General features: G+C 36.2%; 1 protein-coding gene across 2 annotated transcripts in view; it reads right to left on the bottom strand.

Annotated features, from left to right (window-relative positions):
* Positions 1–328: 328 nt before the first annotated feature.
* The window catches only part of FAM151B (family with sequence similarity 151 member B), a 36627-nt gene continuing 13031 nt past the window's right edge, over positions 329–23924 (bottom strand). The window contains exons 3-7 of one of the 2 annotated variants that reach the window (XR_009518997.2): positions 22195–22360; positions 17572–17789; positions 15335–15470; positions 4789–4920; positions 4278–4413 (exon numbers count right to left, since the gene is read on the bottom strand). Coding sequence is in view for 1 of the 2 variants with exons in the window: in XM_060009226.2 (XP_059865209.1) it covers positions 4254–4413; positions 15335–15470; positions 17572–17789; positions 22195–22360 (680 nt within the window). In the remaining variant the exon portion in view is untranslated. Of the gene's footprint in view, positions 4414–4788; positions 4921–15334; positions 15471–17571; positions 17790–22194; positions 22361–23924 lie in introns of both variants that reach the window. The other variant, XM_060009226.2, reaches the window with a different exon arrangement.

The raw sequence follows: 23924 nt of genomic DNA on the forward strand, positions 1-23924 counted from the left end.
CCAGAAACTTTTTTGAACAAGTGAGATCAGGCTCTTTCCCACTTAAGAGTTCCTGTGCTCACGTGCCTCTGTCTGAAAGGCCCTTCGCTCTCTCTACCTGGTGAATCTTACTTAACACAACCTAAGTATTCTCTCCCAATTAGAAAATACTGCTGTCTCTCACCACAACCTGGTATATAGTTCCATCACAGGAGTTACAGCAAATATCCAACTTACTGTTAACAAGTCTCTCTCCCCCTACTAGATGGTAAGATCCTTGAGGTAGGAATCATTTCTGAATTATTTGCACAACCTCAGCTTATCAGACATTAATTAGATGTCCCCTTCCCTCCCCCCCAGAGTTCCTATTAAGCCCTGAAGTCCTGTTACATGTCTCCCTCATGAAAGACACAAGTGACTGGACAAATTAAGGTCCCTGGACCAAAGGATGGCAGTCCAAAGGTACGAAGGAGAGAGAGGAGCAATCACAGTGAAGAGTAAGAGTGACACTCATGGGGGACACTGGAACAAAGACCCTGAGTTCCTGCTGCTGGGGTGCCAAGAGCTGCTGGATCCCGCCCCTCTTCTTCCAAGAGCTGGTTATCAGCTCTTCTTGGTTTCACTAATTCATTATACTCCCATTTTCTAGATTAAAAAGTACTTCAGCGCTACTATTCTCATCTCTCTTTTTAACACACTATTTTCCTTGCATTGATTCATGAATTTATGATTGTAAGAAGATAGTAAGCTCATATTAGGAAGGCTCCCATCTTAAATTTCAAGATGAGGAATAGAGCATTTTTCTATATAGTCACTAGGTATTTAGGTTTTTTTTAATTTTATTTATTTGGTTGTTAGGTCTCCGTTGCTGTGCGCGGGCTCCCTCTAGCTGCGGCGAGCGGGGGCTACTCCACGCTGTGGTGCGTGGGCCTCCCATTGCGGAGCACGGGCTCCAGGCACACAGGCTTCAGTAGCTGTGGCGCACGGGTTTCAGTAGTTGTGGCTCGCGGGCTCTAGAGCACAGGCTTAGTAGTTGAAGCCCAGTTTTTTTTTTAATTACAAGGAAAAATCCAAGACCCTAGCTCCAACAAACAAGCAAATAAACAACCTGTTCTGAATAACTTGCAACAGTTTTCAACTGGATAAATGCGTATGTTAGCAATCACATCACTCTTACAGGGCCATAAGCTACTGCACCTTTAAAAGCTCTGATTTTTTGAAAAATTGGATGTTGTACAAAAGTATCTTCTAGGACTAGGATTGCTCTGCAGGCTTGGGAGACAGCATTTGGATGTTGTGGGATTTTAACAGCAATAGATTAGACCTAAGAACCTGGAGAGAAAAAAATAGGTGGTACTAAAACATTTACTTATTTTCTGTCTGTGAACTTCTTCCCAAGTATTTAATAATATCTTACAATTTTATATGTCAATTGTATCTCAATAAAACTGAAATTTAAAAAAGGAAAGAAATAATTGCCTACTCCAAGTCATGAAAACATTCTCCTTTATTCTCTTCTAAATGCTTTATAGTTTTAGAGCTTTCACTTTTAGGCCTAAGATTCAACTCTAATTATTTTTTGTATATGGTGTGAAGCAGGGATCAATGTTTTCCTTTTTCCATAGGGACCAAAATCCATTAAAATTTTACTTTTGGGGACTTCCCTGGTGGTCCAGTGGTTAAGAATCCGCCTTCCAATGCAGGGGACATGGGTTCGATCCCTGGTCAGGGAACTAAGATCCCACGTACCACGGGACAACTAAGCCCGTGCACTGCAACTACTGAGCCCACGTGCCACAACTAGAGAGCCTGTTTGCCACAACTACTGAGCCTGTGTTCTCTGGAGCCTGCACGCCACAACTAAAGAAGCCTGCGTGCTGCAACAAAGAGCCCACGCACCGTAACGAAAGATCCTGCGTGCTGCAATGAAGATTCTGCGTGCCGTAACTAAGACCCAACGCAGACAAATAAATATTTTTTTAAAAATTTACTTTTCAACAGAATACATTTTATAATTCTTATGTAATTTTTATTCCTGAGAACACTTTAAAATATAGCTTTAAATCTTAATCTAAATGACACTTAGTTGATAAATTTCTCAATATAAAGGCATTTTGCCTTAAGACTAATACTTTAAAAAATATTATTAAGGATAAAGTAGTAAAGTTAATCTTCTGAACAAATGAATTTGATTTCAAACTTAATTAAAATGCAATTCATTTATAAATTCAGCTCTTTGTAAAAGCAAAGCATGGTCATTTTAGAACATTTATAATGTAAACATTACTTTTTACTATAATTTTAAGAGTTATTTGTTGCAATTATTAACATTTTATAATTATGAAATTGCATCTTTTGCTGTTGGCAAACAATCATAGAAAGTGAAGTTTTAGGTGTTGACAAATAGCACCACATTCAGTTGTAGCTAAAATTTAAAGTGGAAATATCATTTTCTTGAAATATTTATATGTATACAATATTCATGTTATATGTCTTACTGCTATCTATCCACAATGGATATGATCACATGATACGTCTAAAAGAAGGGAACTATCTGTTGAGCACTTGCTATGTGATGGGCATTGAGCTACAAGCTTCCATTGCATGAATCTCGCTTAACCTTCACAACAACCCTACAAGAGAAGCTTCATCCTCTGCGCCCCTCCCCCATTTTATAGATGAAAAAATCAAGACTCAATGAGGTTAAATATTTCCCCAAATCTATGGCTATTAAGGGACAGAGGTGGTGCTGTAAGGGAAGTCTATCTGAATTCAAAACCCAAGCTCCTTTCTCTACATTGCACTACTTTATTCACTGGGAGAAAATGGTTGATAAAAGATAAATTACATATCTTAGGACATTCATTGGTAAATTACCTTTCAATAAATCAAAGAAGCAACATATTTTTCTGAATATCTTGCTCAGGACTACGCCAGGCACTGTAAATACAATTAAGAATGCTCTCTTACCATAAAGCACTTTATAATCTAGCTGAGGAGACATAACTACTACGTATGACACAACTAGTGAAAAATATTAGTTGAAATTAACTGTTAAAGTAAGATCTGGAGACTACAGATGGTGTAGCTGTTTTTGAAATGAAGGACTGTGTTGAGGACACTGAATTAACTTTTAGAATGGGACCACGTTAGGAAGGGTCTTGCAAGAATAAAATTCAATAAAGTTGAATTTAAGAATCCCCTAGAGATTTTTTTTTTTTTTTTTTTTTTTTTTTTTTGCGGTACGCGGGCCTCTCACTGTTGTGGCCTCTCCCGTTGCAAAGCACAGGCTCCGGACGCGCAGGCTCAGCGGCCATGGCTCACGGGCCCAGCCGCTCCGCGGCATGTGGGATCTTCCCGAACCGGGACACGAACCCGTGTCCCCTGCATCGGCAGGCGGATTCTCAACCACTGCGCCACCAGGGAAGCCCTCCCCTAGAGATTTTTGATTTGACATAAAGAAAGAGGTGTTTTTTAAAAGTTTTTTTTTTTTCAGCAGAAATATTCAGGGTATCTTTGAGTAGAGTATGAGGAATGAAGTAATGAGGAACCAGTTTTTGAAATTCTAGTAGTAGAACAAGGGCCTGAACCAAGGTGATGTTGGTGAGAAACTTGAAGATCAAATGATATATTACCAGGATTAAAATTCTGCTCTCCAATAGTATTTTGCTCACTCTAGATATTATGATCAAAACAAAGAATACAAAAAACATATACGGCTGTCGGCATACTCCCCCAAATATGGAAGGTCTAGATACATCTAATTTTAATCCATATTGTTTTTGGTAAAGAGACTTGATCTTGTTATAAGAAAGCTGCTCATCCCTGTGAAAGTTAAAAACATTTTTAAAGCCCTCTTACTATTCTGTAGTCTCTGAATAACTAGTTCTCCAGGAAAAAGGAAAGAGGATGGCATATTTTTATGAAATCTCTATAATGCTAGTGCCAACAAAATATGATTTAATAGCTGTATGACATGTGGATTCTTTCAATTATCTTCAGTATACCAAAATTTTTTTATAAAGAGTTTTAAAGATTCATTTTCCTAAAGTATTGTTATACTAGCCCAATGCAATCTCTTCTTTCCAAATCTTTTAGGTAAGTACAGTATTATAAGGACATAAGCCTAACAGAGTAAGCACTCAGTAAATGTTTTTTGACTCGATAAACTGGAACATAAATCAATCATCATAATTTATATGGTAACCAATTCAGACCAAAGCAAAGAAGGATTATGAAACCAAAACATGAAATAATTTAGCAGAATTTTCATCTTAGAGATTAATTTTGATTCCAATGGCTTGTTTAAATTCATGGTTTTGTGGTTCCAAGATGTCATAGAAAACTCTTTTTTTGTCAAAATGGCCTCTAATAAAAAGTAAATCTTCAGTGGAATAGCTATCGTTTTTTCCAGTCCAAACAGTCAGGCTGTACCTGCATTAAAATAAAACAGAATTATATAGTTAAAAGAGAAAGATAAGAAACAGTGATGAAGAATTCCAATAACCCTAAAAACAGTTACTCTCATTTGTCTCTAACCCAAATTCACACAGAAGAAAAAATTAATTAGCACTGGTGGAACTATATTTTCCTGTTTCATTCCTTCATCAACATCAAAGGGACTAGAGAGAATAAAATTCACACTGCTGTTGCCTAAATTAGGTCCCGCTGTATCTGAATTAATGTTAAATGGCTTTAGAAACCCAGACTGGTAGCACTGGAAATGGGCCCAATTTTGGACAAAAGAACTGAGGAGATTGTGTTGCTGATCAAGGCATCTGTTCCCTACACAAAAACCACAGCTCTAACCTGGTTTCTTCAGTAGCCAGGCCACAGTCGAAAGCACGACTGGAAGGGACAGTGAAGAGACACAAATGTCACTGACGTTCCCAACATTCATATTCACTTATAAGTGGCCCCGCTATCCCTTCCGGGGGTTTTCTGTATGAGATACAAGAATGCCAAGAGATGTCACTACGAATCCCAAACAGAATAAACCTAGATGTATTTCTGGAGTTAAAAAACAATAATAATATATGAAGATTTATTATGGATATAAGAATATGCTCAGAATTGTAATGTTAATTAAATCGTATATTTTCATTTCTCCTGTGACATTACTATTACATTACTCTTAGTAGAGTTTAGAGAAATGCGAAGCTGTTAAGTATTTTCATATTTATTTTCCTCATAAACTTGTCAGAATCCAGGGAAAATCTCCAAAGCAGTTCTTCTGCTAATGATAAGAAACAGTCTAAACAATGTATATATTCTTGTTATACTGACACATTACTGCCCTTAAGGATGATGACACCATTCTAGAAATGTAACAAAGGAAAATACTTTGGATGTTGTTCCATAGTAGTATTATGTGACAAACCAAAAAGACTTTTAAACTACAGTAGGGAACACAGAAAAAAAAATGAGAATTACTTTAAAAACTTATATTTTTGCTAAAATGGCATTTTTATTACTTTATTGAGCACCATGGTATCAAACGTTATAAAAAGACAGATACGAATTTAGGTTAAAAGAAGTTACTCATTTTATTTCCAGTGTTATTTTGCCGCTTTTAATCCTCCCGCTACTGTATTTAAACTAAAAGTAGGAAAAATAAAATTGACTAAGGGTATTTTAAATGCATTCATTCAAATCAATTCTCAGGTTTCACTTTTAAAGCTCTTTTCATTGTGATGTAACATGTATAGGAAAAGATGCATAAAACATAAATGTTTTAACAAATTATTATAAAATGAACATCAGTGTAACAAAACACAAATCAAGAAAAAACACTGCCAGCACCTCAGGAGATGCCTGTATATCACTGCCCCATCACAACCTCGCCTTTCCCCCAGAGTCCTCACAACCTTGTCTTTTGGGTTGCCATCTTCTTGCTTTATTTACCACCTGTATATCCATCCTAGACAATACAGTTTAACTTTTGCCTGTTAATGAATTTCATATAAATGGAATCATACAGGATATAATTTTTTTGGTCTTGCTTCTTTTGCTGAATATTGTTTGTGACATTTATCCAACTTAAAACAGGTAGCCAGTGTATGCATTTTCTTTGGGAAACAGTTTAGCAGTATCTACTAAAGCTGAAAGTATGAATACCCTATGACCTAGAAATTCTATTTCTAGAAATTCCTTTCTGATATAGCCTTTATAAATGCAGGCACATTTGCACCAGGATGTGTGTGTGTGTGTGTTCACATTTATATATATGAATGTTCACAGCAGCAATCTTTGCAATAGCCAAAACCATGAAATAATCCAAATGTCATTCAATAATAGAATAAACTCTGAATGATGTTGAATGTTTTGCCTGTGTTCTCTTCTAGGAGATTTATGGTGTTACGTTTTATATTTAAGTCTTTAAGCCATTTTGAGTTTATTTTTGTATATGGTGTGAGGGTGTATTCTAACTTCATTGCTTGCATGTGGCTGTCCAACTTTCCCAACACCGCTTGCTGAAGAGACTGTATTTTCCCTATTGTATATTCTTGCTTCCTTTGTCGAGGATTAACTGACTATAGGCATGTGGGTTTATTTCTGGGCTCTCTATTCTGTCCCATTGATCTGTATGTCTGTTTTTGTGCTAATACCACACTATTTTGACTACTGTAGCTTTGTAGTATTGTCTGAAGCCTGGGAGTGTTATGCCTCCTGCTTTGTTCTTTTTTCTCAGGATTGCTTTGGCAATTCTGGGTCTTTTAATTGTTCTAGTTCTGTGAAAAATGCCATGGGTAATTTGATAGGAATTAAATCTGTAGATTGCTTTGGGTAGTATAGCCATTTTAATAATGTTAATCCTTCTAATCCAAGAGCATGGGATATCTTTCCATTTCTTTGAATCATCTTCAATTTCCTTTATTAATGGTAAACAACAAAGCTTTAATGTAATATATTACTAGAGAAATTTTCATAACATTGGGGATGGGAAAGAATTCTTTTTTTTTTTTTTTTTTTTTTTAAAGGAATTTTGCCTTTTTTATTTTTTTTTTTTAAATTTTATTTATTTATTTATTTATGGCTGTGTTGGCTCTTCGTTGCTGCGTGAGGGCTCTCTCCAGTTGCAGCAAGCGGGGGCCACTCTTCATCGCGGTGCGCCGACCCCTCACTATCGCGGCCTCTCCCGTTGCAGAGCACAGGCTCCAGACGCGCAGGCTCAGCAATTGTGGCTCACGGGGCTAGTTGCTCCGCGGCATGTGGGATCCTCCCAGACCACGGCTCGAACCCGTGTCCCCTGCATTGGCAGGCAGACTCTCAACCACTGCGCCACCAGGGAAGCCCGGAAAGAATTCTTAAACAAGACACAAAAATCACTAGCCATGAAGGATATGCTCGAGTAATTTGAACACATTAAAATTCAGAAATTCCTTCCATCAAAAGACACCATGAAGAACATGAACAGGTTAGGCACAGAGTTGTGGAAGATTTTTGTAAATCAAAAGGGCTCTAGTACAGAATTTATAATGAACTTATCTATGAAATAGAAACAGACTCACTGATATAGAGAACAGACTTGGCAGTTGCTAAGGGGGAGGGAGCCTGGAAGAGGGATGGATTGGCAGTTTGGGATTAGCAGATGCAAACTATTATATACACAATGGATAAACAACAAGGTATAGCACAGGGAACTATATTCAATCTCCTGTGATAAACCATAATGGAAAAGAATATGAAAAAGAATGTATATACGTGTGTGTGTATATATATATATATATATATATATATATATATGTATAAATGAATCACTTTGCTGTACAGTAGAAATGACCACATTGTAAATCAACTAAACTTCAATAAAATTTTTTTTAAAAGCTTTGTTGTTTACCTTTCATATTTAATAAAAGACTCTGAAAGAGATGAAGTTAAGAGAAACCCAAAATTAGGGACAGAGTTCCAAAACAAATCAACAATAACAAAAACAGGACCCCCCCCAAAACAACAACAACAACAACAACAAACTAGACAGAGAAGTAGAAGAATCCACTTAGTGCAATGCCATGGAGCCAAAGGACAAGGGAGTTTCAAACTGAAAAGGGAGACCAGCAGTACTCAAATGTTGCAGAGGTTAAGAATTTGGCTTGAACAAAGTATGATCTTCAAATGAGAAATTTCAGGAGAGTAACTGACTACACAGAAGTGGAAGGTGAGGAAACTGAGGCAGTAAGTAATGAAAGAAATGGGATGGCAGGATCATCCTATTTGAACATGGCAGCCTAAAGTCAGCACTGCCTCCTTTTTCTCCTAGAATCACCTTAAAGTAACAAAAAGAACAAAAGAATGAAAATAGAAACCCCATCTTCAATGAGAGCTGAAAGTGCAAATTACAAAACAGGTGAGAAAGTTTCTAACAGCAACAGAAATTAAGGCCACATGTTAAGGAGGTGGAGAGAGTTTGCTCATGTATGCAGATTACAGAGAAGGCCTGTAAGAGACTCTTCTGGATGAGAGGCATATCCCACCAAAACACTTCGCACAGTGGGAATGGTGTCCTTGAACTACGAGTGGGAGCTTTCCTGGATTAGATTTGGTCTCAAAAAGCAGTGGAGACAAAGAAATAGAACAGGAAAGCCATAGTTGTAGGAATCAGACTGTTCCTGTGAAAACCCAAAAGTTTAAATTTAAGAGACACGTGAAAGATCTTACCTAGAGACACAACAACTGCTTATCTCCATTGACTGGGGAGAAGTTAAAGGCTAAACAAGTCACACGTAAGACTCTCTGGGTCATAAAGAGCATAGTCCTGATCCCTCTCCACTATGAACTTTAGGCAAGTAGCTGGTCTAAAAAACACCTCACTTTCTTTAAAGCAGATAATCAAAATAAATTTGGCAGAGATTTTATACAAGAGAGTACAAGAAAATATATGAAAAAACACATGGCAGATGGAGAAATAAAAACCTCATCATTAGAAAAAACTATCAGATAGCTGAAACAGATATAAAACTACTTAAAAAAAAGAAAGCCACAAAACAGATGAAAGCCATAACCCACACATTTTTTAAATGATGCAGTTGCCTTTTTGAAGAGCACAAAGCAGATATACAAATTCATGGAAGAAGTTTCAAGACAACAGAAAAGAGATGATAAAATATTAATTGGCAGATCTTAGGAAAGAAGTGGAAAATTAATACTATTACAGAAATATGGTGAAATCTGAAGGTATACTAGACTAGAGAGAACAGACATTGTTGAAAATATTGTAAGGGTCAGAGAAGACAAATTATAAAATACAGTAAAATAAAATGCAAACAAATAAAAAGGAAAGAAAGACTGAAGAGAAAACAATAGATACCAAAGACAGGCAAAGGAGATCTACATATTCATAACTGGAGTTTCTGAAAGAGAAAACATAGTGGTACAAAGGCAACAGAACAAGTATTTAAAAATACAATTCAGAGAAATATTACAGAAAAGAAGAGCATTTAAATCTATATATTGAAAAAAACTCCATATTGCTGAAAAAACTGGTATAGAATGGTCCATACTGAGACATATTCTAGTAAAATTACTAGGCCTCAAAGATAAAGAACACTTTCTACATTCAGTTTCCCCCATTTCCCCCCTCCAAAATCAAGTCGCTTATAAGGGCAAACAAATAATCAGGCTGGCTTCACACTTTGCCACATCAACACTCACATTAGAAAGCAGAAGAGGGGCTTCCCTGGTGGCGCAGTGGTTAAGAATCTGCCTGCCAATTCAGGGGACACGGGTTCAAGCCCTGGTCCGGGAAGATCCCACATGCCATGGAGCCACTAAGCCTGTGTGCCACAACTACTGAGCCTGAGCTCTAGAGCCTGCGAGCCACAACTACTGAGCCCACGTGCCACAACTACTGAAGCCTGCTGCCTAGAGCCCATGCTCTGCAACAAGACAAGCCACCGCAATGAGAAGCCCGTGCACTGCAATGAACAGTAGCCCCCACTCGCCACAACTAGAGAAAGCCTGCACACAGCAATGAAGACCCAATGCAGCCAAAAATAAATAAATTAAATAAATAAATAAATAAAAAGAAAGCAGAAGAGCAGGCTTCCTTGGTGGTGCAGTGGTTAAGAATCCACCTGCCAATGCAGGGGACATGGGTTTGAACCCTGGTCTGGGAAGATCCCACATGCTGTGGAGCAACTAAGCCGGTGCACCACAACTACTGAGTCTGCACTCTAGAGCCCGCGAGCCACAACTACTGAGCTCGTGTGCCACAACTACTGAGCCTGCGTGCCACAACTACTGAAGCCTGCACACCTAGAGCCTGTGCTTCACAACAAGAGAAACCACCGCAATGAGAAGCCCAAGCACCGCAACGAAGAGTAGCCCCCGCTCACTGCAACTAGAGAAAGCCCACGCACAGCCACAAAGACCCAATGTAGCCAAAAAAATAAATAAATTTATATTAAAAAAAAAAAAGAAAGGAGAAGGGCAATGCCCTCAAAATTCAAAAGGCATTGTGAGCCAAGAATTTTACAGCCAGCCAATCTATCATTCAATATGAAGTACAAAGCTGGACATTAAGAGAGTACAGTCAACTCAAATTAGGTGAGAGGGGGGTGAAGAAATACACTAATTTTATTATTGCTCATGGAAGTTAACGGGCACTTGTAAAGAAGTAAATTAAGCATATTTTATAAAGTAGCAGTAAGAAATAACCAATAGGAAAAAAAAACTAACTTACCAAATATTCAGAATTAAAAATACAAAAGAAAGAAAATAGCTACAGTGAAATGCTTTTTAAAGCTACAGAAATAGCAAATATGCTAGTTTTTCTTTTAAATGACAGAAACAAGACCAAACATATCTGTGTTATAAATAAATGTAAATAAGTTAAACTCTTTCTTTTTAAAAGAAAGACTGTTAGATTAGATTAATGAGAGCTAGGTATCTAGGCATCTGATAAGGAATTTAACAACATGGAAAGAAAGAAGGCTAGAAAGAACCCTCAGGGGTTGGGTTGAAATTGGAAATACCAGTATGAACTCATGGGTTGGTTAAACACACACACACACACACACACACACACAGAGAAATGTTTATGTATGTAAGTCTATATAGGTGTGTTTTTATATACATACATATATACATACACAGACCATAACTACACATATACATACACATATATTTTCCAGCTCTGTCCGTTAAGAGGTCCTGGAAGCACTGACACCCTAGGAGCAATGATTATACTAAAATCCCAGATTTTGCTTTCTAAACACCACCTGCTGCTATAATCAAGCAGGGATCCTTGAAGAAGTGACTGATTTGAGAACTGGGACAAGTACGTGATGAGCTTGCCAAGAATGCAAGACCTGAGGTCTGTCATGAGGAAATATTGAACTGATCGAGACTGTGGACATTTTTCATAATAAAAGGCCTGTAGTCTTGAAGACTGTCATGTGTACGAGAGGAAGGGAAAAACTGAGGCACTAACTATTTTGAAGGAGACTGATGCAAACTAAATGCAATGCATGTTCCTGGAGAGTTTCTTGGACCACAAGAAAATAAGAAGGATTGCTGGAATGGTTGATAAATTTGAATGGGGTCTGCAGACTGCATGGCAGTGTTGCCTCAATGCTGATTTCCTGGTTGGAAGGTTGCATACTAGTAATACAGGAGTGCATCTTTGTGTGGGGAAGTGTACACTGCAGTACTTAAGGATATGAGGCATCATGATAGAAAAAAAGAGAGAAAGAGAGGTGGGGGGAGAGAGAGGGATGGAGGGAGAGAGAATGGTTAAACAATTTGGGAATCTGGGTAAAGGAGATGTAGTAGTTTTATGCAACTTTTCTGTATGTTTAAAATTATTTTTTTAATGACAATAAATCAGCCTTAAAACAGTCAATGAAAAATAAAACTTTATAAATTTATTTTTCAAAGAAAAGATAAAGCAAAGTTATTCAAGCCAAACAAAAGGACAATGTGAATTTAGGTAAAAAATATCATTAAACAAGACCAAGAAGGAGAACTTTTAATAATAAGGTATAATTCTTCATGAAGATAATAAAACCTATATGAATATGCCCCAAATAACATATCATGAGCATTTAATAAGCAAAAATTATAAAGGCAGAAGAGGAAGCAGACAAAAACACTTTAATAGTTGGAGACTTTAACTCTCTTAGTCCATAAGAGAGCAAGTAGCCAAAAAATTAAAGATGCCAAATATTTGCACACATGCAAAATGGCACATTCATAAGGTTATTCATTATAGCATTGTTTGTAATATCAAAGATTAAAAACATCCTTTATGTTCATCAATAGGGAGGCTGGTTAGATAAATTATAGTACATACATAAATACAATGCACCTAGAAAAGGAAAATGAGGAACCTTGAAAAAAAGCTCCAAGATGTATTGCTAAGTTAAAAAAAAAAAAGCAAAGAACAGAACAGAAGCAAGGTATATAATATGATACCTTTTGTTTTAAAAAGGAGGGGAAAATAAGAATCTATACTTGTATTCACTTTTATATGCATAAAGAAACTACTAATGTGGTTGAACAAGAAACTGACAACTGTGCTTAGTGAGGCTGGGCAGGACTGGGTGAATGGGAGAAAGGCTTCTCACAGTACAACTCTGTTCATTGGTTTTTAAACCTTGTGATTATATTACTTAGTCAAAGAATTACATTAAAAATATTTTTAAAAGCAAAGAGTAAGACATGAAAGACTTAACGTAACTAATAATGTATGTTACTAACCTGTCACAGTAGTTTTATTCTAATATCCAGTCTCCTTTCTGTCTTTTAGCAATCCCCTGAATTCTAACTAGGCAAAAGACTGTACAGAATAATAGCTACATGTCCCAGCTTCCCCTGCAGCTAGGTATAGGCATACGACTAAGTTAAAGCCAATGAGTGTGTCCAGTGCCCTTGAAGAACAGGGACAGGCCCTGAGCCTCTCTTTCCCTCAATCCTACCAACTGAAACTCAGACATGGCAGTAATCAATCTGACCATATAGATGAGGTCAATATCCTAAGGAAAACAAGTACCAAGACAGAAGGATTTTGGGTCCCCGACACTGTGAAGGCATCAAATCTGCCCTGGCCTATTTATGCTTTTCCAGTTATATGAGACAGAAACAAACTTAAGTTTAAGCTATTGTTAATTTAGGTTTCTGCTATAACAGCCAAACTATATCCTCATAAAATACATGAACTCATACAAATATCCATATATCAAACCATTAATAAAACCTTAATAAAGTCTACGAAGTAGAAATAATATAGACATGATCCGATTACTATACAATAAACCTAGAAAACTATTAACCAATCCAAAATAAAATAATTCTACTATCTCAGTGCCTAAAAAATTTTCTCTTAAAACAACTTTTGAGACAAAGGAGAACAAAACCACAATTGCAAAATATTTATAAATTAACAGTGATGAAAACCTACACATAAGAAACAATAAGATACAGCTACAGCAGTGGTCAGAGAAAAAAGTATAGTCTTAAATATTTATGTTAATAAATATATTAATAAATATTAAAAATGAAAATAAGCATCTAACTCAAGAAATTAGAAGAAACTACACGAAAAGAATTTTAAAAGATAAAAAGCAGAAATTAGTAAATCATAAACCAGAAAAATACATAATCTAAGAGTTCATTTTCAAAAAAAAGAGAAATAAATCATTTTCTAGTTTAATCAAGACACAAGGGAGAAAACTCAGATAAACAAAATAAGGAAATTATTTTAGAGACACAGAAGAAACCAAAAGAAAACTATTTTAATCATCTGTGTGTAAATAAATCTTAAAACTTGGGTGAGATAAACAATTTTTTAGGAAAATACAATATATCAAAATTGGCTACCATACAGAAAATCAACCATTTACCATGTAAGAAATAGAAAAGACTGTATAAGTTAAGCTTTCCCCAAAGCACCAGGTTTAAATGGTTTCAATGTTGAGTTTATGAAAACTCAGGTACAGGCCTCATTTGAATGTTACTTTTAACATCCCCGAAAATGTAAAAAGAAAGAAAGGTCCCTAGTTTTTTAATGAAATATCCATGATATTGATACCTAAAACAGACCAATCTCACTTTCAAATGCTGAAATCCTAACTAAAATGTTAGCAATAAAATTCAGCAGTACATTAAAAGAATGATAAATTCTGATCAAGTGGGGTTTATTCTGTAAATGTGTGGATGGTTCAATATATAAGATATTAATAAAATTTATTTTATTAATAGATAAAGGGAGAAAATAGTTATTTTCATAGAAACTGAAAAAAGCATTTAGTAAAAACTCAATACCCACAGGAATGTGGATACACTACAATATAGTGAATTATCAAACAGGGTCTTTTTCTGGATGATTTGTGATCATTCTTTATTTGTTAGAATTCTTTACAACTATTTGACATACGTGTTGAGGATGGTTTTACCAGAACCTATTTTTATGTATTCAAATGTATCAAACTTTCCTTTTATAGCTTCTGGGTTTTGTGCCTTACTAAGAAGGGTCTTCTCCATTCTGAAACTATATAAAAAAAGAATCATCACTTGTGGTTTTTTTATGCATTTAATGTTTGTTGTTCAAGTCTTTAATTCATCTGGAATTTATTTTGGAGGAAGGATTAAGGAAAGATGTTAACTTTGTTTTTCCTACAATGTTGGCCTGTTGTCCCAACACAAGTTATTGAACTTTTGCTCCAATGATCTGAAATACCAGATTTTTCCTGTTCTAAGTTCCATGATAGAGTTGGGTTTATTTCTGGACATTCCCTGCTGTTCTATTGACTAGTCTACTGAAAAGACAGTATCAAAACTATTTCAATATCTGTAGCTTTATAATATTTAATATATGGTCCAACCAATTTTTATTACATATTAAAATAATAAAATTTTGGGAATTCCCTGGAGGTTCAGTGGTAAGGGCTTGGTGCTTTCACTGCTGAGGGTCCAGGTTCAATTCCTGGTCAGGGAACTAAGATCCCACAAGCCGCGTGGCCAAAAAAAATAAAAAAATAAAAAAATAAAAAAAATAATAAATAAATAAAATTTTTATATGGGAAAGACTTCTGGAATTATGACAGAATTCAAAGGGAAATTATTTTACCCACTTGTAACTTTTTGTGAATGTATAACATAATGAAAAAAATGACAAACATTTACTGGGCACCTACTATGTGCAAAAGCTTTTGTGAGGAACAGAGGTGAAAGACATGATGTTGAGGTTCATCAAGGATCGTCATTCCAGTGAGGAAGTCCGAGCACTTACAGAATCAGTGTTCATTCTCTGTCTCTTTCTCTCACACAAGTTGTCTTTACATAATCAGTTTTCATCTTCTTTCTGTCTCTCACACACACTCACATGCACACACTATATTGTAAAACTTACACGTACCTGTTTGATTGCTTTAACAGCCAAAGTAACTGAGAACAAGACTGCCTGACTAATGCTGCTCTGACAGGAAATGTTACAAGCTGATTTAGTTCATTACATATATATTCCATCTCTTTCACCATTATCCAACTGTAACCTGAAATGAAAAGAAAGATATTTAACCTTTCTAACCAAAGTCCTACAAGTCAATTAAGTAAAAACCTCAATTACATATGAATAGGTAAATTCATAGGTAATTCATAAATATTTCCATTTGGATTCAGAGAAATTAAAATACCACTTAATGCAAGAAAAAATTTTGAGTGGAAAATGTAGATAAAAAATTAAATCTAAGTAATGTCACAAGTGACCTAGAGCAATAAACAAAAAATTAAAACATTAGAAAGGAGTTTATTAATCTCTCAAGTACAAAAAAGGAAATTCTGACATTATATTTACTTTAAAGAGTCTAAGGCTCTGCATCATTAATATTCTCTATAAACTTGTATCTTCTGCTTGTTGTTAAGTTTTCTTTTCCGAGAGAAAGAAAGAGTATTTACTAGCTGTTTAAGTAATAATTAACTTCAATTTTTTGGGGGGGTGGGGGTCTAGTCCAAATTACTTACACATTTTATCTAAAATAGAAATAGTGTTAAAATTGACTTTTATATATGTGTTTTATGTTTTAAATCATGTTTAGACATTGTGGAAAACGTATCTGCCTGTTTATAAACAGCTTCAGAAAAAAATCTATATTTTAAAAATAGCCCCTACACTCTATCAAAACTATCCATAGGTTGTAAAAAGTACTGGTCAGTAAAGGAACAATTTACAAAAAGCCTATGTGAATACATTAGTTTAGCAGCTAAATGCCTCATGAAAGAAGGGAAAGGTCTGCTTTCCTTTAAAATCTGGAAAATTATATCTTTTTAATTAGAAAAAGGGGTTGCTAACAGAAGCTATACTTACATTACTTAAAAACTTATAAACTCTCTTTTCTAAATTTTGTAGCAGAAGAAGTAAGGGAGGATAAAACACATGTTGGTAACGACGAGAGGCCAGTGGGGGAAAAGCAGCCTGGAAACATTCAACACAAACAAAAGACCCAGATATGGTTTAACTCGGCTCAAGCCTGAGATTAAAGCCAGAGTTAGACTAAACCGTGACTAAAAGATTAGAATCAGTATGGAGGCTATTAAATTGTTTCTAGTTTACCTTCTTTAAACACTCTGAATTATATGCTATATTCTTTACTGAAACTAATAAAAATTAAAATGATTAGAAAATTAAAATAGAACAAATTTAAAGCATATTATTTTTTTCTCAATCATATCAGTTGTTGGTCCAGAGGGTTATAAACTAAATGTCACTACTCACCAGTTATTCTAATCTCATGTTAGATTTTAAAAGTTTACATCTAAAAACAATAGTAGCAAATAAGTAAAAAGAATGCCCTGAACACAAGATAAAGGCTAACATCTCCACTGGCTCTAAATAACTTCTTGGTTAATTATTTTTACCATGTGTTCAGGTGTCCCAGAGCATCTGTTTGCTTAATGGCTGTTTACTGGAAAATCACTACCTAGGAATGTATGAATAAATAGAAAGATGAATCCAAATAGCGTAATAAGTTTCAGCCAGGAGAAAGAAGCTGAATATCAGGTCCATCTGTAAGAGTACATAAAGGGAAAGAAGAAATCCAGCCTAGAGGAGAGTCTCATGGCCTCACATACCCCCCGTCTAGCCAAAGAGAGCTTAAGGGCACCAAGGTTCCAGCAGCCTACATTTGGAGCTCCTTCTAATGTCTAGGGAACAGAATTTGTGCTGTTCAACTGTACACCCACCGACTTCTGGCCTCACATTACTTGAAAAGTTTTAATTACCACTTCTCTATCTTTCGTCTGACATAGGGAGTTTGCTCCAAAGTAAAAGGAAAGAAGAAAAGAGTATAGAATACAAGTTCAAAGAGACCAATTCAGGATTCATTTGTGTATGTAAAGAGGCAGCTTTGGTTATTCTAGACCTTGCAAATAAACATTTTCCATGGAAGCTCGGTGACAGAATGTCACCTATGAATGAGTATCTATCTGAAATAACAGAAGGAAGAGTCATACACACACCTTTAGGGCCAGACCTTTCTCTCCATTAGGCTCTTAGATTTTGCAGAATGTGTTTTTGGTTTTGTATTAAAGGTATTATTTTTATATTTGAGTATATTTTAATTTGACCAAAAAGGAATACATTTAGAAAATTATCACCTTCATTGACTTTCTCAGGATGCCATCCTGTTGTCCAACCTAGGGAAAATGTCACATCTGGAAAGAAGGATGTCACAGTGTCTATAAAAGGTTTTGCATCCACTACTCTGCTATTTCCATTTGGACCAGGAAGAATATCAGCATTAATCCACACTGGACGCTTCAGATGCCTCTTCACATTTTCCAAGAGCATCATGGATGGTTCTACAGCTGCCAGACTAAAAACAATTTGTTGTCAATGAGATATATTCCTAAAGTAAAAGTAAAAAGTTCTTTTAGACTGCTGGCTTTAATATTGTCAAATTCATAATAAAAGTATGATACCATAATGCCTGAATTAAACAAAATCACAGAGCAGATAGCACTAGAAGGGAAAGCTAACATGTGCCATATCTTAAAATGTTGATTTATACTTACTATTCATGAAGGTACCTAAAAGGGTCTATAAATGTATGAATAATGACACTACATGTAGACAGAGGTTTCAAAACTCTGTATTAGGCTCACTCAGTATAAAAACAATTTATGAAAAGACACAAACATTCACTCATCAGAGAATGTATAAATAAGATTTAAAAATTAAATACACTCATAACCTGCAAATTCAAGTTTATGAAAATACCCAAAGTGCACTCAGGCCCTATGTCTCTAATACCGGCTCATGACCTTGGAGAAAAGGGCTTCTTTTCCTTCATGCATACTTGTGTGAGTCTGGACACATAAACACATTTCTAAAAATGATTGCCAAGTGTAAAATTATAACATTTCCTTAAAGCTTTTATAAACTTCATTTTTTCCTTTATTGTAAACACCTTTCCTGGAAACAAGAGACAACTATATTTTAGTTACTTTTAAACTAAAAAGCAGCTTCAGTCTTTTTACTTCCCTACATCTTTTCTAACGGACACATATATCTTGAAACAATAAGATTTTAATCAGCCTACATAATTTTTACTGATTAAAAATACACACACAAACTTTATTGGAAAGCTACGCTACTTATAATTCTGAATGTCTTCTGAACCTTTAAGGCCTATGTTCATTTCTAAGAAAATTAGCTTTTAGTGAATACAGCGATGGGAGGCTAAGAATCTGGGAGACGGATACTGGAAGCGAGAACATTCAGCACCTCTCCTCACCTTTCCATTTTTCTTCTTAATGGAATGGAGTCCTTCTGCCTGTGCTTCTACCACTCTTCACCTCACTCCTTTTGGGCCTCCTACTTTAAGAGCAGAAACTGATAACTTCATTATTTATAGGGTCATATTTATTAGTGAGCAAGGATACTGTTCACTAAAACCAGAGGAAACCAGCCTCTCTTTCACTCTGCTCCCATGTAATAAACTGCTTTTTTTCTCACTCTTATGCCCCTGAAATGGAGGCCCTAGATTTTAGTGGATTGATAAACTCTAATGCTAGACCTTACAGACTCTAGTTTAGATGCTGTCATTTCTCTGTCTCAAATGCTTTCTGCCTTGAATGGTATCCATGCCGTGTTAAAAACCACAATTCTGAGATCTGGCCAGCTGTACTTCCTACAAAATTCCCCCATTTTTAGTAGCAAACAACTTGTATCTATGACTCTAAAGCTTGTTTGACTGCAAGTCCCACAGCAGCAGCCAAGTCCCCGTGGGGCTCTGCTCTTCATGGGTGGAGTGGGAGGTAACCTTGAACTAATCCACGCATGTCTCCTCTCCTTTTCCAGAAAGTATTCTTATTTCTTAAGAAATCTGGTGTCTGTGGAGGTTGGATTAAACACTAATTTCCAGTTTACGTTTAGGAGGAAGCTTCTTATGCTTTCTCAATTTAGTAAGCTGACATCAGGCTGTTTAACAATGGTTCGCCATCTGATAATATCTAGTCTCAGCATGTTCTCTCCCAAACTGAAATTCCACCAGCATGTATTAAGTGTCTACTACATGCAAAACACTGCACAGTTAGACATACAGAGCTAAGACACAGAACATAATGAAATAAGAATTTAATGTACATATTCTGTTTTATATGTAAATATTTTAATTATCACTAATATAGACTATAGTAATGTCATTTTCCCTTACCAGAAACTTAAATAAGAAAAACAAAACCTATATTAAGAAAACCACAAAACTTTACTAAGAAGAAATCAACTTTTTGTTGTAGTTTTAATTTTCTGGAGCTTTACAAAATAATTAATAAAATTCCTCTGGAAGAGTAAATGTGGAGGAAAAGCCATAACATTTTTGGAAAAAAAAAAAAAAGACTGAGGATGAACTTTGCCTAAGAGCAAGATACAATGCTTACTACGAAGAATAACATACTATGTTCCTAGCCTGGAAGACTCAATATTATAAATATTGCAAAATTACACTTCGTTCCCAACTAATCTATAAATTCCATGTAATTCTAATTTAAAATATCCGTGGATATCATTCTCAATCCTTACATGTATTAGTATTAAGTTTCCCATAAAGAACTGACAAAAGGTTTGCCAAAATGATCATTTGAAGAGGACGGTCCTGATCAGTATACTACCTAAAATTTCTTTTTGGCAGTACTTATTTAGGAAATTCCAGGGAAGATATAAACTTAGCTCTTATAGTATAGATTTTTTTTCTAAAAAGTTACTTGGTAAGTCAAACTTCTCAGTACCTTTTTTCCTGTTAACTTCGTTTAGAAATTGGGGCTAACAAAATAAAAATCATACTTAAAATGATAATAAACCATTTAAAATTACATTCTAAGGTAAAATTCCAGATAAAAATTTTAAATCATCGTATATTACTTAGTTATTGCGTGTATACAAACAAAATAACTCAGAGGCACAAAACAAGAACTATTAAAATTTGACTATTAGGTCATTCAGCTACTCTTACAGACGTAGTGCAGAGTTCCGGTTCAGAATGTGAACTCTTCAGCCAGGCTGGCAGCTCTCCTACCGATTACGTGACCACAAGCAGGCTACTTACCCCTCTCTGCCTCTGTTCCTTCATCTGGAAAATGAGAATAGGAATAACCTACTTCTTAGGATTGTTATGAAGACTAAATGAATTTACACATTTAATGCTCTTAGAACAGTGTCTGACACACAGTAAGTGCTTATATAATAGTTAGTTAAATTCATTCCCCTTCAAATATGTTATGACCAAAACTCTTTTTTAATGGCACAGCCTTTCAGTGGTAGCTGCTAGCATTTAGGAATGAAGGAGCTGGTCTGACTGGTGAGGAGCCAAAGAATATATTACAGGGGCTTCGCTGGTGGCGCAGTGGTTGGGAATCCATCTGCCAATGCAGGGGACATGGGTTTGAGCCCTGGTCCAGGAAGATCCCACATGCCGCGGAGCAACTAAGCCCATGCACCACAACTATTGAGCCCACGTGCTGCAACTACTGAAGCCCGAGTACCTAGAGCCAATGCTCTGCAACAAGAGAAGCCACCGCAATGAGAAGCCCATGCACTACAGGGAAGAGTGGCCCCTGCTCGCCACAACTAGAGAAAGTATGTGTGCAGCAACAAAGGCCCAACACAGCCAAAAATAAATAAAATAAATAATTTTTTTTAAAAAAAGAATATATTACAGAGAGCAAGTCTACGGGCAATAGTAAACATCAAAAAAAAAAAAAAAAACTGAGCACATGAAAAGACAAGGAGCTCTAAAATTCAGTTCACCAAGCACTAATGATTAAATGCTTTATTTCACAGTACAGAGAACACTGGACTGGCTCCAGGAAACCTGGGATCTGGTCCTAGCTCAGCTCTCAAGCTTAGCTATTGTCACTTAACCTCTCTAGGACTAAGTTTCTTTGTCAAGAAAATGGAGTTGGACCGTTCACCCCTCTAAAAGCTTTAAGATCTTGAAACAGCTTTCATTCACCAACAGTGTAAAGAGGTTGACTGGTACACTCAGGCCCGCAACAACTGATTAGAGTAATCTTAAAAACCCTGTAAGAGCTCCAAATCCTTATTAATTTCTTGAGATAATTCAATTTAAAAATATTGTTCAAAGATAAGGCAGGATTACCACACATCCTAGATTTTCATGGTAGTTGCCTTCATGGGCCTTATGGTGAGCTTTTGTGGTGTCACAATAAATTCCTGGCTTTCCCTCTAATTTTTATACCGCCAAAATACCACAGAAGTAAAATTTTCCGTGATAGCCACAGGGAAGGAAACAACACTTAATCTTGCTCTCTTCATTATCAATGTTTCCAAAATATTATTTTTAAGAAACTTTTCAATTATTAAAGAATTCTAGATAATTCCCCTTCCAAAAATATAATAACACAAATCAAGTAGGAAACGCATTAACTACCCCAACTACTGCCAAATCTCTCTCTCGAACTACTTTTTAATGAAAGTGGTATTTTAAATTTACCGTTCTACTATTACAATGGTCACTCAGGATAACTTCCTATATAAAAATTAACTTAATTTTAGCCTTAAAGGGTTCCCAAGAAACAATTTTAGCAAACAACTCAGTGTGTCTTTGGTCCATTCCTGAAACATATTAGTTTGCAATTCCATTTTCAGTTTAGATAAAGTATAAAGTTATTTAGTCAGGCACAGATATATGAAGTTACTGATTTTTTTTCCATATTGTTATTCTATAACAACTAGGAGACTGAACATGTTTGTACAAATACCTCTTAAAATCCAGTTTGATGCCTTTATTGCTTTTTATAACTTCAGCCAGCCATTCCTGTAAAGTGTTATCACTGTTTGTTTCAGGAGGATGAGCCATGATTGGTTGGCCATGTTCTGATCCAGCACTTGGAAAAATGACATCAGCCTCTATCATATGAGCAGTACCTGTCCAGATAAAAGACCTTACATTAATGCTAATAAAATAGGGACTGTAAGAGATGGCATATTCAGTATCCTTTTGAGGAAGATAAAAGGAAGGAAAGAAAATAAAATTTCCTGAGTAAAAGACTAAGTGCCAGGTACTATGTCAAGCCTTACATGTTGCACTTATTTGTTACACGTGAGCAAACAGGCAGTGAGGAGTGCAATACCTTTGCCTAGGTCACACTCAAGCTGTTGTCCTAATATTTAATTTCTTCCCAGTATATGGCAAAGTGAGAACACAAAGGGAGGCTTAATAAGTATTTGTTGACTCTTCTGAGAACAAAAATAGTACTTTTATCTTCTCACTCCTCAAATTAGAAACTACAGATGTTTATTGTTTATGTTTTTTTTTTTTAAACATCTTTATTGGAGTATAATTGCTTTACAATGGTATGTTAGTTTCAGCTTCACAACAAAATGAATCAGTTATATATACACATATGTTCCCATATCTCTTCCCGCTTGCGTCTCCCTCCCTCCCACCCTCCCTATCCCACCCCTCCAGGTGGTCACAAAGCACCGAGCTGATCTCCCTGTGCTATGCGGCTGCGTCCCACTAGCTATCTACCTTCCGTTTGGTAGTGTATATATGTCCATGCCTCTTTATCGCTTTGTCACCCTTTACCCTTCCCCCTCCCCATAGCCTCAAGTCCATTCTCTAGTAAGTCTGTGTCTTTATTTGAAATTGTATGTTATAGATTCAGTTCCTTGACCTAAAGCTTGGCTACTATTTAAAAGCACACATCCCTGGAATGGGTAAAGAGCTTCACCAGTCACTTAGTGTGAGTGTGCTTAGCAGGCTCTGATAGACTAACTCCAAAGATGGCTGACAACAATTCCTCCCATATGTATGTGCCTCTCTCCTCATCTCTTTCTCCTCCCCTCGAGTCTGGGCCGGTTTTGTGACTTGCTTTGACCAGTGGAAGGTAGTGGAAGTAAAACTCTCAGTTCTAAGCCAAGCCCTTAAAAGGCCTGGCAGCTTCTGCTTTCATCCTCTTGAAAGCCAGCTACCATGTAAAGAAGTTCAGGTAAGACTACTGAAGACTCAGAAACCACATGGAGAGAGAGAAGCCTCATGGAAGAAAACTAAGACCTCCTGCCCGACAGACAGCATGAAGGTCTCTGACATGTGAGTGAGGCCATTTTAGAATTTCTAGGCCCAGCTGAGCTCCCAGCCAAATGCAGCAACACGAGTGCTCCCAATCTATACCACATGGAACAGAAGAACCACTAGCTGACCCACAAAATCATGAAAAATGATAAATCACTGTCATTTTAAGCCACAAAGTTTTGGGGGTAGTTTATTACACAGCAACAGAAAACAAACAGAAATAGCTACCTGGAAGTGGGGCCCTGCCATAACAAAAACCTGAAACCTGTGACACTGGTTTTGGGATCCAGCAGATTCTAGAAAGGCACTGTTAAAGCAAGTTAGAAGAGCAGTGAGGAAATTCTTTTCACGTAGTGGTGAAACTTTTGATAACGTTGGCACTTGTAGCAACTGGTGGAAGATAGAGAGGGTGCC

Source organism: Delphinus delphis, chromosome 3, assembly GCF_949987515.2.
Source record: "Delphinus delphis chromosome 3, mDelDel1.2, whole genome shotgun sequence".
Classification (NCBI taxonomy): Eukaryota; Metazoa; Chordata; class Mammalia; order Artiodactyla; family Delphinidae; genus Delphinus; species Delphinus delphis.